This window comes from Polypterus senegalus, chromosome 13, assembly GCF_016835505.1.
Source record: "Polypterus senegalus isolate Bchr_013 chromosome 13, ASM1683550v1, whole genome shotgun sequence".
Classification (NCBI taxonomy): Eukaryota; Metazoa; Chordata; class Cladistia; order Polypteriformes; family Polypteridae; genus Polypterus; species Polypterus senegalus.
In genome coordinates this window covers 141,384,573-141,404,043 of record NC_053166.1, presented here as the reverse complement: position 1 = coordinate 141,404,043, position 19,471 = coordinate 141,384,573, and the positions used below count along the sequence as shown (strand labels likewise).

At 35.8% G+C, this 19,471-nt stretch overlaps 3 protein-coding genes across 5 annotated transcripts in view; 2 read left to right on the top strand and 1 right to left on the bottom strand.

Moving 5' to 3' along the window:
* Positions 1–166: 166 nt before the first annotated feature.
* On the top strand, positions 167–13,114 carry pdap1b (pdgfa associated protein 1b). 2 transcript variants are annotated; one of them, XM_039775421.1, is made up of 7 exons: positions 167–319; positions 4,357–4,448; positions 5,235–5,324; positions 6,402–6,523; positions 7,085–7,236; positions 7,335–7,416; positions 11,233–13,114. In XM_039775421.1, exons 1-6 carry the CDS (start codon positions 307–309, stop codon positions 7,370–7,372), a joined length of 507 nt encoding a protein of 168 aa, XP_039631355.1. In that variant the 5' UTR covers positions 167–306; the 3' UTR covers positions 7,373–7,416; positions 11,233–13,114. The 2 variants fall into 2 exon arrangements, with proteins under 2 accessions (XP_039631355.1, XP_039631354.1); XM_039775420.1 differs by lacking the exon at positions 7,335–7,416 and having other exon boundaries at positions 168–319.
* LOC120542766 (transcription factor Adf-1-like) lies at positions 12,840–16,895 on the bottom strand. The gene is made up of 2 exons (XM_039775419.1): positions 16,499–16,895; positions 12,840–16,388 (listed from the first exon to the last, which is right to left on the bottom strand). The coding sequence occupies exons 1-2, from the start codon at positions 16,820–16,822 to the stop codon at positions 15,960–15,962; spliced, it is 753 nt and encodes a 250-aa protein (XP_039631353.1). The 5' UTR covers positions 16,823–16,895; the 3' UTR covers positions 12,840–15,959.
* A 52-nt stretch (positions 16,896–16,947) lies between these two features.
* shmt1 (serine hydroxymethyltransferase 1 (soluble)) overlaps positions 16,948–19,471 on the top strand; it is a 20,097-nt gene continuing 17,573 nt past the window's right edge. The window contains exon 1 of one of the 2 annotated variants that reach the window (XM_039775416.1): positions 16,948–17,048. In XM_039775416.1, coding sequence (XP_039631350.1) covers positions 17,026–17,048 — 23 coding nt within the window. In that variant the 5' untranslated portion in view covers positions 16,948–17,025. Of the gene's footprint in view, positions 17,049–17,811; positions 17,938–19,471 lie in introns of those variants that run through there. The other variant, XM_039775417.1, reaches the window with a different exon arrangement.

Below are 19,471 nucleotides of genomic sequence, written 5' to 3'. Positions count from 1 at the left end.
TTTACAATGCTTAGATAGTTTTCTGAAAACAAATGTGTATCGGATCTTGAAATATGAAGGCGAAAATGTTCGGTTTTTATATCGGGACGTTCAATAAATATAAACAAACATTTAATTTGTTGTTGCATACTTCTTTTACCGTGTCGTTTTCGTAATAGTTAGGGAAACACAGAGGCAGCTAATCTGTCTCACCCTGTCAGCTGTTTCGATTTGGTACTTGACAGTACTCTTTTGTACAGTTCATGTTTTCATAAATAATTGATCACTTCTGGACAGCTTTGGGGTTTGTAATTGTAAAACATCAGCATGCCTAAGGGAGGTAAGTTAGATAATTGTGAGCCTTCTATAATGAATAGTATATAAATCGGTATTTACATTATTAAAAAATATTCAGATTTAAATATCACGCGTTGTTTTTGTGGGGAAACTGATTCGTTAGCGTTTTAAAGTTAAGAGGCAACGAATACAGCGTATAAACAAAATCCATAGAGTACTTAGAGCTTGTTATGTCAAATTTAATCAGTTGTCACATGTGTCATTATTAAAATGCGTATGTTATGCACAGTGTTGAATATTTGGAAAGGATGAAGTCAGAGTTAGGATGGCAAGGCTACTCTGTAGATATGTATTGAATAGCCACATTTAAAGCTTAGATTTCCTCCACAATTCTAAGTATTCTTTATTTTAATATAATAATATCTAACACTTTAACTTAAATGCGATCGTACAGGAATCTCGATGCTCAGGAGTCGTAAAAATGTTTCACAAGGTGGCTGGTTAACTACTCCTTATCACCACAAGTGACTCATTTATTCGTTTTAACGGTATGAATTTATTTTATATAGTTGTACATGATCATCATTATTGTAAAATCACCCCGAGAGTCGCGTCTTTGTCATTTATACATATTTATATTTCTGAGGAACACATCACGGTGGCGCTGTGGTAGTGCTGTTGCCTCGCAGTAAGAATAACGGGTTTCACGTCACTGGTACTCCATGGGTGGAGTTAGCATGTTATCCTCGTGTTTGCGAGTTTCCGCTGGGTGCTCCGGTTTCCTGCACATATACGGTAGTTAGGTCAGGTGATTTGGCAACTCTATATTGGACGTGGGGTGTGTGTGTGTTCGTCCTGTGCTTGACATGTGTGCCCTGGTCTGGTTTTGCAAAAGGCTTGTGCCCTAAGATACCTGGAATAGGTTCACCTACGACCTAATCGATACTTTTAATGCTTTACTCTTACCTGCATTTGTTTCAAGAACGGTAGGTCAGTGGTATTCCTGGTATTAAGATAAATCTGAATAGTTGAAAAACCGAGAGTTGCGGTTGTGGTGATTATACTTAAGGCTATGATTGTCCGTATAATACCTGTACTGTACTGTGCAAATAAACAACCTTTATTTGGACCCGTGACTGTGTTGGGTGTAATTGTATCTGGGGTTTGGCGTCCCCTTGTGGTTACTATTTATATGTCGTTTTCAGCAAAAGTTTGACACGCTGGGCAAACAACATTGTTGACATTTGAAGTAAAAAATAGTAAATAGGACTTCAACAGCAATCATTTTAAAATAGTGGCATTTTTATTTGATGAAATGAAAAAATATATAAAAATAAAATGGTAAATGTAGCTTTTGTAGAAGTTTTGTCACCCTTTCAGATTATTTTTTTCAAGCAGAAAATGCTAATACTGTGACTAATACTGTACAGTAGCAAACGATGTGGGGAAATAAAATCTTGTTACTTATATCACATAATCTACTTGTCCTGTTGTATTCTCAAAACATGCAAAGCACATGCATTATTTACTAAAATATTGTCATGTGAGTGACTCTTTCCCTCATTCATTAGTCAAGAGTTCTATCTTGAATTCAGAAATGTAGAGTTCTGTCTTCGTGACCATGATAGAACTCTGAGCTTTGAATTCAACATAGAACTCTTGTCTAATGAATGAGGGGAAGAATCACTCACATGACTTGTATTTTCTGTTTATGATGTGTGCTGATTAATATTATTATTGCTATTATCTAAACAGCATGCATTTTGCACATTATGAGCATACAACTGGCTGACTGACATGGATTATACGACACAAGTAATGTGAGATTTTTCTTGTTTTTCCATGGATGTTTTTCACATCGTTTGCTGTTGTATAGCACTGGTCACTATTGGCTTCTTTTATAATAATAAACTACATATAATATAGTATCGTATATGTAATAATATTATAATAAACTATTTCTGTCCATTCAGCATGAAAACATAAGTGTAAATATTTTTCTCATCCATCACTACAAAGTACATGAAATAAGTAACGTACAAAAAATAAATCATTTTTGAGTGTTTAAGACGAACCATGGAGGTCAAAACAAGATCTGGAAGACTAAGAAAACTGACAGACAGAATAGCTTATATACTGTGCTGGAAGGCAAACCAAAACCCCCATATGACTGTGAGGGTCCTACAGGCTGGTTTAGCTGAAGAAAGAGGGGTTGTGCACTGCTGTACTGTGCAGTGTGACTTAGTCGGACATGCCTTTCATGGAAAAGCGATCAGAAGGATACTTTACCTGCAATCTCATCACAAAAACAATGTTTTAAGTATGCAAAACAATATCTGCATAAAGCAGAGGCATTTTGGGAGCAAATGCTGTGGACAGATAAAGGTAAAATCAAAGACTTTAGCCAAGCCACAAAAGGTTTGTTTGGAGAAAGAAAGGCGTGACAATCGAAGAAAAGAACAACTTGTCAACTGTTAAGAAGAGGAGGATACATCTGTTATGCTTTGGAGTTGTGTGGGACAGGAAGCATTGTATGAGTGCAGGGAAGAATGAATTCCATTAAATTTACAGCAATCCTCAAAAAGAGTGACAGACAGTCAGTAAGGAAACTGAACCCTGAAAAAAGTGTGGCTTCTACAAGAAGACAGCAATCCAAAACACACTTTGAAAACTACCACAAAAAAACAGAGGGTAAAAGCTTTGGAAATGGCCCTTGCAGCCCCCAGATTTAAACATCATTGAAGATCTGTGGGTAGATCTTAAACATGCAGTTCACACAAGACAGCCCAAGAATTTCTCTAAGCTGGAAGCTATCTGCCAGGAAATTGGGGGTAAAACATCTAAATCAACAATTCAAAGACTCGTAGATAGTTATATAAAAGATTTGCAAACTGTGATTTTTGGCCCACTTGGCTGATACCAAGTATTGACTGGTTGAGGTGCCCAGACTTTTGCATATGCTTTATTTACTCTCTTAATTTTTTTTTTTTACATTTTTTAGTTCATCAAGCAAATCATAACTGTAAATTAAAATTACACTATTTTAGTTTGCTGAAGAAGATCTTTACCATTTTTTACTTTAGTTGTCAACAAAATATGTAATTTGGTGAGAAAGATATATATATATATATAATATATAAAGAAAGAAAATGTAAGTGTGTATATCCTACAAATGATTGTTCCTTCATTCAACAATTATGCAAAGCTGGGAGGGTAGGCTATTCAAAATGGAGATTAAAGTGCCTTTTCCAACTGCAGCTTCAATGTCTTCTAGTATAGTCCCACAACTCCTTCCTTCATGTAGAAATGAAGCCCCTAGAAAGGTTCTTACTCTTTATCATTATGATTGGAAATAAAGTAGTAGAAATTTCTGGACTTCTAGGCTGTCACAATAAATAAAAGCTTCAAGTGACTCATCTTGCAATGTGTCCATCTTTCAGAATATTGCAGGCTGTGCTGGAAATTGGAAAGGCAGAATTTCGGAGGCTAAATATGATGATGAGGATGTCATTGGATTTACTGAGCTGTGGCTCCTTGAAGAGCTACTGGTTGAGCTGTATGGGATGTCATATGCCTGTATACTGTTTTGATTTGGCTGTGGAGCCAAACGCATTGAAGTAGCTAGACCTAGACATGTGGTATGTTCAAATAAACCATCATTATTAAAGGCAATGTTTATAGTTTTATAGGGTCATTATTAACAGACAATAGTTCATAAATACCTTAGGAAACAATTAAAATGATATTGACTATACATTAATCTGTGATAACTGTTAAGTTTTTATCCAATAACAAAGTTGTAAACTAATAAAAACAGAAAGCAAATGCAGCAATACTTCAAACACAGTGGACCATATAATCAGTTAGTGGGAAGAGCAATATACAGTACAGTCTGTCTACTTGTACAGCACCTTAGCCAAATCGCTTTTCATTTTCAGACAATAACCAGCATTGGCATTTTCTTTTGCATTTCTGCCCTTCCCTCATTTTACAATACCTGCATCATTTTTTGTTACAGAGTTGTGGAGTGCAAGAGTCTGTTCTGGTTTTATTTTAATTTTTGCTTACTTTGTTTTACAGCAAAGAAAGGGGGGCACAAAGGTCGCATGAGAACCTACACCAGTCCTGAAGAAATAGACGCCCAAATAAAAGCAGAAAAAGAAAAGAGCAAGGTGACATTTTGACTGATTATTTCCTAAAAAATGTCTTGTAAAAACTTGTCAAACTTTTCGCTGAATATTTTTTTTTTTAATTCAGCCTGTGCCAATCCGCTGTGTTTTGGATTATGTAGCCCCACATTATTTTAGCAAGGACAATGTTTCTTAATATGTGTAATACTGATTTTCTGATCTACTGTCTTTATTTGCCATTATGCCAGTATGACTATTCTTTACTCTGGCATATGTTCATACTGTTAGGTGCTATTCTTACTATAAGGTTTATAAGTTTGCTAAGTTTTTCCCTCTGTTTTGTGAAACTACCTTTGCCCTATGGAATCAGCCAGATCCCAATTTGGTAACAATGGGCACATGGCAGGAACCGTTATGTGACAGAATTTCTGTTCATAATAGGGTGCACTTTGTCCCAGCTGTATTCTTGCTCACATAAAATCTGATTAGTTTTCTCAATTTGTTGCAATTCAGACAGTATTAGAAAGTCCCAGTACTCAGTAACAATATGCCAAACCTAAAAAACATTTACTGAAAGAATGTTTCATTTACTTTAATTTTGGGATCAGATCTAAAGTGCATTTGAAGAGGGTAATCCAACCTGTTTTTACAGTTATCTGGTCTTGGATTATCAAAACAAAATATTTTCGCAATACTTTGAAAGTTATGTTCACTACTTGGATTCAGGTTGAATTTGCAAATAGAAGCACAGGCATGATGTACAGATTATTTTTGTTTTACAGAGGTGGTGGCTTTAGAGCTCTGACTTGGTCTTTTACTGACCTACAGGTGGAAGATGACGAAGCGGAAAGGGATGAGCAGGCTGAACCAAAAAGCCCTCACTCGGGCTCAGAAGAGAGTGATGATGAAGAATACCAGGTATAATCTAACAGATTGTGATATTTGTGATGTTCAGTAGCTGTGATAATCTATTCCGGTTTATATTTTTAAAAGTTCTATCTTGGAATTCTTCCTTGGGTTTTCTGTGGCCTGCACTAATTTTTTTGCACATAGTGGCAATTTACACCATTGTGTACACAGCAGATACATGTTTTTGTTATTCTTCAAGTTAGGAAATTCTGCTGAAGCTTTGCATTAACCTTCATTTTCAAGAATAACATTATTCATGTGACACATTTCAAATAAACCAATCGATTTTACCAAAATTGGTTAGAATGAGGTCCTTGTCTAACACTTAATTTTAATGTGAACCCTTCCTTCTGTATTGATTTAAGTGAATGAAACAACTGCAGCTAGAATGTACACAAGTATCCAAAACAGTGCCCATATCCTCTTCCCATAATACTGCTCTATATGTGTTCAATTAGACCTGCCTTGAAAGTACTGTATGTTACACATGAGATGCACATGTCCATTATGACATGGAACGAGAGTTACTTTTGTTTGTAATGGTAGTGGGTCATAAGCCATGCCAGCAATCATGTTCTACCTCCTCTCTCTCACTGCGATGATCGTGCTTGATGCACCAAGGGGGAGCAATCTGCTCTAACATCCATGTTCGATTCATCACTGAGAATAACCCTGGTAAATAGAGGCTCATTACACTTATTAGGTGGAGTTCAAGCTGGGCAGGAGGACAAGGATGAGTATGGGATTTTCCAATGCCCTAAAAACTGAAAAATACTTAGTTTAATATCAGTGAAAAATATTGTAAAAAGTCAAGATTTTCTGTGTAGACTCTGCAGATTACATTTTTATTTTGTTTTTTATTATATGGTATTTTAATTCTGAAAACCTCTACTGGATTAACTAGCTGGCTTTTATTAATCTGTATAAGCACTTGTACTAGCCTTGGTAGCATTGTGATTGATTCATATGAAGTTTAAATTTTATTGGGCACAGATTTTGACATCATTAGGCTTTTTCCTCTTTAGATCATTATAAGTCAGCCTTAGTTAACTCATTTTCTTCAATTCCATCGTTTCCTTCCTCCAGCAAAAGAGAAAGGGAGTTGAGGGGCTTATAGATATAGAAAACCCTAACAGAGTTGCACAGAAATCCAAGAAGGTATCCCAGCTAGAGGTAGAAGGACCCCGGCAGCTTACCAGAAGGGAAAGGTAAGGGTGTTCACAAAATTTCTTTGGTGGAATTGTGTTCAGATATAAATTTGTTTAGAGTCAATTTGACAAGCCAGTTCTTTATATTAGAATTTGTATTGCTGCTAAATAGAAATAAGATTTGTATTTAGAAGAGTTTGTTCAAACTTTAAGCTTATGCTGTATTTACTGCAGTTGTAGAGTGATGAATAGAATGGATGAATAGAAATTACATTAGCTTCTGAAAAATATTGACTTTTGGGTCATTATATTATTTTCAGACTTTTTAATAATAAAACAAATGTTTAATATAAAAGTAAAGTGAGCATTTCTCCTTATATTCTCATATGTTTGAATGACTATGCAACAGAAATACTTGTCTAAGAAATTTTTTGGGAATAGCCATTTTATTTGCTTGTTTCAAACACTTGTCCTTTAAAAACAATTCCATTTGTGCATCACATGCCTTCTTAATGTTGGGAGATTTGCATTGGTGAACAAGTACTATGAGTTATGTTTTATGTGTCTAGATTTCATGTAATGTAAATATTGTAATTATTCTGAAGATTTACTGTGTTTCAGGGAAGAAATTGAAAAGCAGAAAGCTAAAGAACGGTACATGAAGATGCATTTAGCAGGTAAAACAGAACAAGCAAAAGCAGACCTTGCGCGACTAGCAATCATTCGTAAACAGAGGGAAGAAGCAGCACGGAAGAAAGAGGAAGAGAGGAAAGGTAAGAGAGAGTTCTTTTCAACACATTTATAACAAAGGTGCCATGCAGCCATATTCTTCACCCTTTCTTCCCATTCCCACTTTTACTTTTGCTTACAGCATGTGCCTCAACAGTTCCATGTGACTGGACAGTATAGTGCTAACTTGCCTTCATATTTGTAGCAGCCTGTCAAGGAGCCAGGTGAGAAAAGCGGTCAACCAGCCACCTACTGTTTCATGACAATATCCCCACTCATAATGCACTGGGTGCAAAAGCTGCTCTTAAACTTGTATTTTCCATGTGATGCTATTCCCACCCTGGCTTCATGTTACTACTTATTCCTAGTTATAAGGCTAACTCCATGGTACATCATGTCATCCACACAGTTAGTTGCATAAGCAAGATAACATGTTTTGTTTGAGTTGCACAGAAAACCTTTGTGAATATTGCAACAGTATTAGTATTAATGGGGATTATGTTAAAAGATGATTGTTTTTACTGGTGTTCCCCTTATTATGTCAGGCTCAAATCATTTTTACCATGTCTCATTTGTATGTTTATGTGTGATATATATTAACAAGGGGAAAAAATGAATACTCTCTTGAGCTATTGTGCAAAACTCCATAATTGGACTGTTACACGGACTAATGAATGAACTGCAACATTTGTACAATACAAAAAAATTGAGAAAAAAAAATGTAGAATCCGAGCAAAGTGATAAATAGAACAAATGCTGTAATATAGTGCAGCCTTGAAACAATTGACTTTGGGAACAATAGACAATAAAATTAACTATGCAATTTTTTATATTTTTGGAAAAAGTAGTGAAAAAAAATAAGATTAGCTAAAAACAACAAAACACATAATATACACATTAAAAACAAATAGAAAATGTATTATTAAATACACATATATAGTATATGCAAATGTAACAGCTTGCATAAATACCAGGCAATCAGACCAAGCCTAGCATGTGACTCTGACTCAAAGAACTTTTTATCTCACAAATAACAATTGGCCACACTGAAATAAATTTAATGTTGATCAAACCATATATACAAGTGGCAAGAAATGAATATTTGTGTTCTGTGCACACCCAATTAATGTGATTTATGATCAAACCCACAGTCTTGATAGGGGGTTCCCCCAAACCCAACCCTCAGAGTGGCACAAAGGCTTAGAACAGTCAGAAATGCACCCAGTTTTATTACTCTGATTTTATTGTTGTTTTATATTCCCTTGGTTTGGATTATTTATGAAGTGATTTTACTCCCACTGAGGAAATGCACTCTTTTTTATTAGATTATGTATTTATTTAAATAAGACCTTTGGGCTTCACCCCCTGTTCGCTTGCCAACCCCCTCCCCCAAGCCTGCGCTATGCGCCAGCTACTTCGTGTCTCTACCTCTCACGTTGTGAAGAGGGGGGCTGAACGCACCCCAAGGAGACGTGGCCGTTCCCCAAAATGGTAATACGATGGGAAACAAATAGGTTTTTTTTTACCTCTTCTTTGCTTGATCAGCTGTTGGCTTGCTGCTGCCATGCCGCGTCTCATCTCACGGGATGTGAAAGTGTCTCTCTGAGAAAATCACGTCTCGTCACCAAGATTTTTTGTTTATAATAGATATGCACTGCATTTCATTTTTATGCTATGAACACTTTGATTGAAATTAAAATCACAGTGCACTTCGATATCCACCACCCTTTTTTATTAGGTTCCCTCATTTCCCTAGCCATCATGGTCATGACTATTGATGTCCTGGTTCAAGGAGTGATGATCCCAACTGTGGACAAACCCAAGCACCACAAGTACTTGCTCAATGTCCAACACCAAAGTACACACTTTGATCATATAACAAAGTCTTAAAAGAAATGGTCTTACAGGTCGTGTCATGACCAAGAACCATTCTTGCAGGAATGCAACAAGCAGAAAGTGAATGCAGTTAAGAGGAAGATCAGGGAGCAAGTAACAGCACATAGAGGTTGAATATCTTATGAAACAATATGTCAAATTTTTGGTTCACAATGATGCCAGTATGTAAGGAGAAGATTTGGTATGAAGTACAATAATTTGTACCCGCAGCCTTCTTTAAAGCACAATGGCAGCTGTCTCTTGGTCTGGAAGTGCTTTTCAGTTAGTGGTGCTGGAGATCTGTATCAATTGAATGATGACTGTTCAGAAATATAAAGTAATTAATCTTGCTGCACCTTTAGAAACTGAGTTATTGGTAAAAATGCAGTTTTCCTGCACAAAAGCGACAATGTAAACACAATTACGACTTACATAGGGCATACATCTCTAGATCAAAAACACATGTTAAGAGTAGCCACTTCAGAGCCCCCAACCTCAACATATTTGAAGTGTTGTGAGATCACTTGTCCAGGGAATGTACAAAAAAGCAGGTAAATTCCAGAGGATAATTTCTGTAAATACCTGCATGAAGTAAAAATTAGCACACAACTTGAAAAATTATACAATAGTGTGCCAAGTTATGCATTCTAAAGTAGGCCACACAAAAAACACACTTATTTTACAGACACAAGACATTATGTCTTATTTTTTGCTGTGTAAATGTTTATTTGTACGAAAGCTTATTCCAACACTCCAAAAAAAAAATCTTGGGTTATTTTGTTATAATCATTGTGTTGTTACACAAAAGAATTGCATTATTTTGCAAAAGTATTCCATTATTCCACAAAGACATTGATTGCTGAGTTCAGTAATTACATAGTGTACACACATGCTCCGACTGTGTAGTGACAGCATTTTGAGGAAGAGGTTATGTACATAGCATGCAACCAAGTGACAGAAACTGAACATCCCTTATAAGTATACATTTAATCCTGGATGTGCTAAGAGGTGAATTTAGTCTGCCCAGTGCACGGTCACTGGGAGCCAGTGATTATCACAGCAGCACTGAGTGTAAGGCAAGAAGCAAATGTGGTCAACAGTATGCCAGTCCTTTGCAGGGCTCAACCGCACAGCCAATCAGAAAAGAGCGTACTTTGTGCAATCTAGTAACAAACACCAAAAAATAAAGTATATTTTAGTTTTAATCCAGTTATTTGAAAATAGATATTTTGAAACAGTATGATCTGATGGCCAAGCAGCTAGTTTTTGTAACTTGAATCTTCAGGGACTTAGGATGCAGATGCAAAAAGGAAATGAATGTTATTTACATCACAACACATGAAGGATGATGGACTAAATGTACTTTCTTAACTGAGATGTGTTACAGACACATTTTCAGCAAAAATGGTTAATCATGTGCAGTTAAGCACACTCACTGATACCAATCAATCCACTACTGCACTAGGAGAATGTGCAAATTCCAAACAGATGCTGGTGCTGTGAAGCAGAAATGCCAGCATTGTACTTCCACTCTGCCAGTGCTAAAAGTAAATGCATACCTGTAACTTTTGTTAGCTTTTACCAGTTGCTTGCAAGTTAATATCTGTCAGTAGTGCACAATGATAGCAGCAGAAGCAAGCAGTATCTTTTCAAAGATAATATTGTGAAAGAATTTTAACAGTTTTACAAAATAAAGGTTTTTTTTGAGTAGTGAAAATAAGCTTCCACATACAGTATTTGTGTATTGTCTGTCATATTGTATTTTAGTTAGGAAATAAACACCTACTGCCCAAATAAACTAGCTTTAAAAATTACCTTTGGCAGTCTTAAGATTTTTGCACAGTACTACATTTTTTAAAAAGTGTATTTGATGTAGCCTTGTATGTATTCTTTCAGGGCTGGATATAAAATTCCTAATGTGTTTCTCACATTCCTAATTTATATCTACAACTTTTTTTTCCATATTAGATGTTGTTCAGAAAGAAAGAAAGCTGTGTGAATACAACTATTTTGATTTAATTCTTTTGAACTGCAATCTGTGCCCTCTACAATAGCAAAACAGAATATTGCAAATACTAACTACAGCCTATATTGATGGTTATTTGAAATCCTGTCTTGTATGTATTATTCTACGTTTACATTCTTTCTTTCTTTTTTCTTTTCAGCAAAGGAAGCTGCAGCAGCTATACCAAGGGGAATGCAGTCTTTGTCTCTTGATAAATAATGTCATGTCTACTATTTTTAATAGAATGGACTACTGCATATATGTTCATTTGTAAAGCCCCCAACTGTTAAGGCTGTACAAACTCAGTATCTTTTCAGAGAAGACAGGGTTTGCTTGTCTGGCAGCATGCTTGTGTGTATGTGTATGGATAACTAGTTTTCCATAATAAAGTAACCACTTCCTCAAACATAAAAAAGTGGACACCAGTCTGCTGTTTGCCAGGTTTTGACATTTTGTGACACCCTTCATCAGATTTTGAATTCTCAGCAGTCACTGAGAACAATATATTCAGTTGTTTTAGGGTTTTATGTTTCTTATATAAACCATTCCATTAGAAACCATAGACATCATGGACCAGGTTCATTCTTGTTTATATTTTTGCAAGCCGTTCTGCAAGAAGATTGGTTGAATTAGAAAAGAGCATTAGAAGATTGTCAGTTTATTGGCTTCAAAAACTGCTTCAGAATCTGACTAATCCTGGCTTACATCTTACTTGTTATTTTAGTAGAACATGTAACAATTTCCAAACCCATTTTGTCTTTAAAGAATCATCTTAGCTGCAGACTGTGTTCATTTTCTTGTTATTGCTATCTGAAATGTTTACTTTATTATGGCATATAAAACAGAAAGGCCCAAGATTCTGATTTGAAGGTTAGCTGTGCCAAGTTCCCCTACTTAATACAGGCTGAGTCACGGGATCCTTATATTTAGAAAGGTATTGTAGGATTAAAATAAAGTGACTCACCTCCAATTTGGTATAATTACAGTAATTGTGCCTCTGTTTTTTTCTGATATTGAGTGGAATGATGGCATGCTGGCATTCTCCCCATTACAATCACATAATGAATGTTAGCACAAACTGACTTTTTTGTTGCCTTCAACATTGTGATATTATAGCGTTTTAATCCAAGATTTTATAAAAGAAACCTATATAAAAGTTTAAACAATACACATTATCAAAAATATATACAGTAATGTCATATATTGATATAGGGTAAAATGTAGGTAATCCCTCAGCAAGTCCTATACAGAGGAACAGGAATAAATGTAGTGTTTTGTGCATGTTCAAGGCTAGCAGCCATTTGCCAAAGTATTTCCATAGGGAGAACACTAGAACACTAGTTTTAACTATTTAACAGAGAGCATGTATATTTTTTGGTTTTATTTTTTTTCTTCCTTTCTGTATTTATCTTTTGTTGCATTTACAAATGTACTCATGCAGTAATTATCTAAAATAAGAAATCATTGGTATTTATTTATTTAACCCTGAATGGATATGGCACCCCATAGTTCGAAATAGTCACAAAACTGTAACATTTTCATATGCAAAGTTTGATAAAAGATAGTTTATTTTTAATATTGCATAATTAAGAGGATTAAAGAGAATACAAATCAGTCAGTGCTTACTGAATATTTTTTCTTTATTATAATTTTATTTTTGCTTTGGATCTTGATAATCTGTGCAGCACTGAAAGCAATCTTTTTTTAAATTACTAAATAAATAGAAGATGAATTGGAAAGAGATAGGATCTGGAATGAGTGAGCAAGTATTTGAAATCAGTCTTTATTTCTTAAAATTTCCAGTAGCCAAAAAACAGTGTGCTTTGGAACATGTTTCAAATCCATGACATTGTTCATTAACAAATTGTTCTGACTTTGTAAGGCAGCTACAGTTTTGCTTAATGTATTTTGTCTAGTCTAAACATATAAATGTAACATAACACTCTTGGCCATTTGTTTTGCTCCAGCGTTTGATCACACTGCTGATGTCTGCTGAACATTGTTGCTCCTGAATTACATCTATAAAATTACTTCCCAGTTATCTAAACTAAAAAAGCACAGAGAAATTTACTGGGTCAACTGTTGTTTGGCATTTGAGCATCTTTACTACCTTTATAAAATGGAAAATATGCAAAGGTGTTGTGTCTGTAGCTATGTCTTCAAGACTTTTAATTCAAAAAAACTATCATAAACTGTTAGACACCTTGGGTTATAGACATACTATCCTAATTAGACTCTGCAATACAAATGTGTACTATGTATATAAAATAAAAATATTTTAAAAGAAACTGTTCTAAGGTGTTCTTTTGTCAAGTGTTATTGTTGGAATTTAAGTTTTATTTTGGCTTATTAAAGAAAAGTTATTGTAGAATCATACTTTTTTGACCATGAAGAAAAGTTTGAAGAACTATAGGCCTGTCCCTTTATATTTATAGTTTCACAAAAATACGCTACAAAGCTAAACGAAATCAAGGGTGAACATTTAGCTATGTACCTGATTTAGTTTATCTGTCATAAAAAAGCGGAAATAAGAAATTACAATACATTTTTTTTTCTAAAAACCAAGTGCTTAGTTGCCAATTTATTAAACAGCTCCTTTACGCACTGTTCTCAATATTTCTTATTTCAGCTTTATAGTTCATTTCAGTCCCATTCATTCTTTTTAACTGCACTTCCAATTATTAGTCCAGTACTGTACAACAATTAAAAATATAGCTTGAAAAAACAACATAACAACATAAAAGCAATAATATGCACAAAGTAACAATCAGGTGCATTTGGAAACTTGGTTATCTGGTTTAAAAGTTGGAGCATTTTTAAACCTTTTAGACACTTCTAGACAAAGCTTGTTATTAAAATTTTATTACAGATTTTTAACAGTTGGTCATATTTAAAAATAACAGCATTAATAGAATGGAATTATTGTATGCTACATAAAATGTGGTTTTTCATAGCAATGACTTGTGGCTGCTTTCATAGGCAGCAAATTTGAGCTCAAGTATTGAAACGACTTGTGTGCTGTTGTAAGTTATTGTTGGATGTGGAGGGTCAGTGGCTACTTGTAGTTCAAATTCCTTAAACATACATATCTCGAAGAAGTACCCGATGGAGATTTAAAGTAGATTTAAAATCTGTGCTGAAGTCTTCAGCTAAAATTGATAGCTGTTTCCAAATATGATAAGACGGGGGATCATTGTGGTGCTTTGCCCAAAATATGTCTGCAGCCACACACGTTTCATTGCAGTAGGTGCTACTTTTGTAACAGTTACACATAAGCTGGAACTTATAAGCAAAAAAACACCATGCAGTATCTCCAAATACATATATACAGGGTGGTTCAAGTTCAAATTATGACTTACTAAGACAGGTCACATTCTCACAAAGATCACTCCAAATGGCAAACGGCAAATTCATTTGAACATAAACCATTTGAAAGTAAGTCCATTATTTATGATAATCCACACACTCCAAGGCAAGCCACTGAAAAAAGAAGGAAAACAAAAAACAACATAAAACTAGAACAATGAGCACATTACAAAACAATTTAAGGGAGGAAAATGTAATAATGTCACCAGCACATATATGAGTATGATACATCAAAATAAATAGGGTTCTGCCTTGATTTAAATGCGGAGAGTAATGGAGCATCTTTAACATTGGTAATGTAGGTCACTCCAGAGTTTGGGTGCTGTATAGCTAAAGGCTCTGCCCACAACACCAGTTTTATTAATTTACAGAACTCTCACTTCTGTGGATCTAGAAACTTAAGGCCAGTCCATCTTTGTATCTCAACTCTTTTAACACAAATTTTCAAGCATTCAACAAATTCAATTTTGCATATTAGTAAAACATCTGCAGAGAGAATTTCAAAATCTAAAAATGCTTTTGAATAATTGCAACTTTTCTTGTAAATGTTCTGCCACCAGACATGTCAGACCAGGCTGCAACTTGTCCTGTAATTTGAAATGTCTCTGCAGCACTGGGCACAAAATGGGAACTAGTCTTGCCCACACTCATATGGTCCTCAGTCAACCTAACCAGCACAACATTTGAAGTGGAAGGAAACTACACACCGGTATGGGGAGAAAATGCAAACTTGAGAAATGAGCCAGGGCAGTTTTCAACTTTGAAACTTATAATTTTCTCTTGCTTTTTAGTAGAATTGATGGAGTTCTATTTTAACACTGACATGAATAGTTTCAAAAAACATTTTAACTCAAAAAACAAAAACAGTTATGTATTGTTACATTAACTCCATCGTGCTTAGTGATTTAATAATAGTCAGTTTTGCCTAGCTCTGCTTGTAAGAAACCATTTCTTTTATAGTTTTACAGTTAATTTTGAACATACTATATTGATCTCAGAAGCCAGTACCAACAGTGTAAGTACCCTTAAAAATACTGCTGTCCAAAATTGTCAGGTGAAGTATTATGAAGCTGCTGTTATAGTTTGCTTAGTTATTAAAATATAGTCTGTGTGTGTATACTATATATATATATATATACTAAAATTTTGTAGTTTATTTTATTTTTAACTGTCTTTGTAAAACATTTTCAAACTAATCCTCTGCCTGCAATCATGCCAACCATGCTCTATGCTCCAATTTTTAATCTGGAGAATTTAAAAAGATGTAATTTAAAGATGTTTCTTTAGAAAACAACAAATAGCACATAGGCTTGTAGCAGATGTATAAAAAAGTGGGTTTTATATTAAAACTTCTTAAAACTTTTCTTTTGTACTTTATGTACAAATGTGCATAGTTATAAAGAATAACAATAACACTAAAGCAAGAACAATGACCAACAGGTTAAAAATGCCAGTAATAAAAATAAACAAACTTGCAAAAATGTACCAAACAAAGATCAAAGCCAAACAAGTGCGTCAGTGTTACAATGCTGTGCTGCAACGCAGCTGCTTCTCGTACAGGAGTTTGTGTATTTCAAACATGGCATGTGGCCTGTCTTGTTCTGGCAACCTTCTCAGCATGTCTGCCATTGAGAGGGCAAACCTTGTGAGATCATCATTTTCTTCAAAGAGTCTCTTCTCGAGTTCTAACCTGCGTTTTTCAAGCTCTACCATTTGCTGTTTTAAGCCACAGTCTTCCAAATCTCGACTTCTCTTTTTAGCTGGGCTGGTGAACACAGAACTGTTGTCTGCACTGCTTGAAGTAGACGGTTCTACGGTGGCTGTCCTAGAAAGGGGAATACATGGTGGGCTTTGTCGGCCAGGTGTGAAGGAAAAACTCTGCTCCTGGGGCTGGGATATGTCTTCTTGTGAAAGCGGTGATGATGAAGTGCTGCTTCCCGTGTCGCCGTCCTATGAAAGTGTAGAATGTACAGACACTGTCAAAATGCCACATACATTTCGAAAGTGACATAAACGGCAATTTGTACTGTACAAGTATAAACATGTACAGATGTGTTTACCTGTTTATCGATGCAGTTTAACTCAGTCTCTCTATGCTTCACATGTGGTGCCAACCAGGAGAGAAAAGTATAAAATGCAGGTAGTTTTTGCCCTCCATGATCACCGCTCTTCTTGCTGCACATTTTTTTCCGCAGACGAACGTATTTGTCCCTCACATTTTTCCACTTTTTCATACATTCGAGGACGTCCAAACCGATACTAGACGATATTTCGCGCCACGAACTGGCAGCCATATTATTGTCTTTGTAATATTGTGATGATGTATCATATAAATGTGTATATTTTCTAACTTCTTTGACAAGTCTCTCCTCGAACCGCTCCATGTTTACTTCGGAATGGCGGAAGACGAACGGAAACGTGTTACCAAACTAGCCAATCAAAGGCGTAGGGTTCGCGTCAGGCTACGGCGTAGGCTCGACGCCGGAGTATAAATTAGCCTTAAATCGCACGCGAACTAAGCAGCTGCTTAGGGCCTTGCGGCCACCAGGGGGCAACCCCATCTGCTCAAATATGGATTAATTGAAAAATGAAGATTATGCTCAGGAATAGGTGAGCGTCATCATCCTTTCCAAAAAAATATATATATATATATATATACCCACTGCTTTTCGCTCGCGATGAAGATTACAAAGAGAACAAATAAAACCCACTACGGTCTCGCGGATTACTACAAACCAGTCCATTTCGATCACCGGTTGTTACTCCAAAGGGAAACAGCCATTTTAACACCACCAATCCGGTTTTTAGATCGTACTTACTCCAAAGAGGAACAAATGCGGACGCGTTCAAAACTTCAAGGTGGGGTCCCCTGATCTTCCAGCGCGCTGATTAATACCAAAGGGGCCACCTTTTGTTTTTCTGAGTGATGCTCCTTCCTTTGAGAGACTATTTAGTATAATTCGTTAACATGGGGTCTCCAACCTTTGTTTAGTTTAAGGACACAATTATAAAACGACATTGCTTACAACACTACCAGTTTTCTTACAGCTCCCTGTACGTATTTGTGTTTATCTCACCTTTCTATTAACTCTTTTTTTTCCCCGTCTCAGTATACACTTTATATTATAATGTCTTTGTCGATAATGATGTCTAGTGGGTGTAACGATTTTGTTTAACTTAATAGAAACATTAAATACTTCTTTTTTCTTTATTTTTATTTCGACTTGAACGAACGATACAGCTCTCCACACTTTCTCGGAAAGCAAGCCAATAAGGGCATGATCCGAGAAGGGCTTGGAGATTGAACCAATCAGCGTGTTCCCTTAGACGGTCGCCCCCGTGCTTCAGGTCGTGGGACATTGCTGTGGAAGCTGATTGGTTTAGTGGTTTCGCGGACTTTGTCCGTCACGCGATTTACTGGTTGACAGGAAGGCAGTGTTTAACGCGTGTTTGCTGCTTGTGAAGTTTGTTGAAGTTTTGGAAATCCTCCTGTGTATCTGTAAGTGAAACTTCTTTACAGTGTTAATTTTGCTGTATTCTACATATTATATTTTAGGCTACGCTTGAAATGCGCACATTATGTTTGAACAAGTATAAAGTCCATTAGCTTTACGTTTGAGCCACGAGTAATGTGCACGGCGTCGTCGTGTCTGGATTATTTTGCTCTGTGCAGCAGAATTTTTTGCACTCTAAGAGTCTTTGTCACAGAACGGCGATGACCGCCAATATATCAGTGTTTAGTTTTTTAAGTGGTATTAAGCAAAATGTCTGCAGACAATGCACACCCTTTCGCAGAACAATGGACTTCGTGTCTTCTATCACCTGTCCCTTGTCAAACTTGCATGAAGTTTTATGCCATGTGCATTTAACACGTAAAAGGGGAAAAAAAACTGAAGTGGGCTTTTTAACTGTCTGTCTGTCAGACATTCATCGTTTACTTGACTGAAAAATAAACCAGTCAGTTTGTTAAAATGTCACATAGTTTGTCGCAATACCCAGTAGCACAGTTAATGTAAATAAGCTTTGTGCATCGTGCAGTTAAAGGGTTTGAACTGCCATGTAACGGGTGGAATAAATAGGACGGATTTGGGCTTTCCAAAATCAATTATAAAGATTGATAGTTGGTACAAGCATAGCCTCAACCTCGTAGATTTCATTGTGTAAAACTAGTGTTGTTGAGGTGTATGATCTTGTTTCTCATGACCTTTAGTGGTTTCTTTAAGTGTATCTTGTGTGTTTCAGGCAATATGAACTTTGAATTGACGATAATATTAAACTTGTATTATTTCACTGTTGCCATAAACTGTATGTGATGACACCCAGAAGACAAAAGTGCAAGAGCAATTTGCCAGCAATTGCAGAATACGTTTCAGATAACTAATCTTGGCAGCCTCTTGCAAGTTCAAAGTGTATCCCCTTGCTCCATCTTTCTGTCTTATGACAGTGATTCCACCATTAAGAAAGATTAACAGATAAAGGATGCACACTTACTTGCATTTACTTCAAGACTTGTAGAAATACTTTGCACCTTTCCATTTGGTAAGTGTGTCAATGTTGTAGGTCTGTATTATCTTTCACATTCTTCATTATAGGACACTGTTTAATATTCTGCTTTTAATTTTTACTTGTTTCCTTGTGCTATTTTCTATATTTCTAGCAGAGACTTTTGCAGGCACACTTGTTGATGAATTTTACCTTTTAAAGAAGGTAAAAATGTTTTCTGCTTGCATAGCCGTTATGCAGTCATTTCTGGCTTATTCATTACTCAATATTAATTCTCACAAGACAAAAAATCGTATAGTGCACTGGAAATTGCAAGTGATTACGCATTACAATTTTTTGCATGTATGTTTTTTTCCCAGTTGAAAGGCAAGTGGATTTCCCAACATACTCGAGGTCACATAGTAAGTCAAGAAGGAATTGAGTCAGCAGCCTTGTAGTTTAAAGTCCAATGCCTTTGCCATTCTACCACACTGTCTGCCTAAAAATAAATATATTTCAGCAAAAATAAGTAGACAGCCTATGTGTGCACA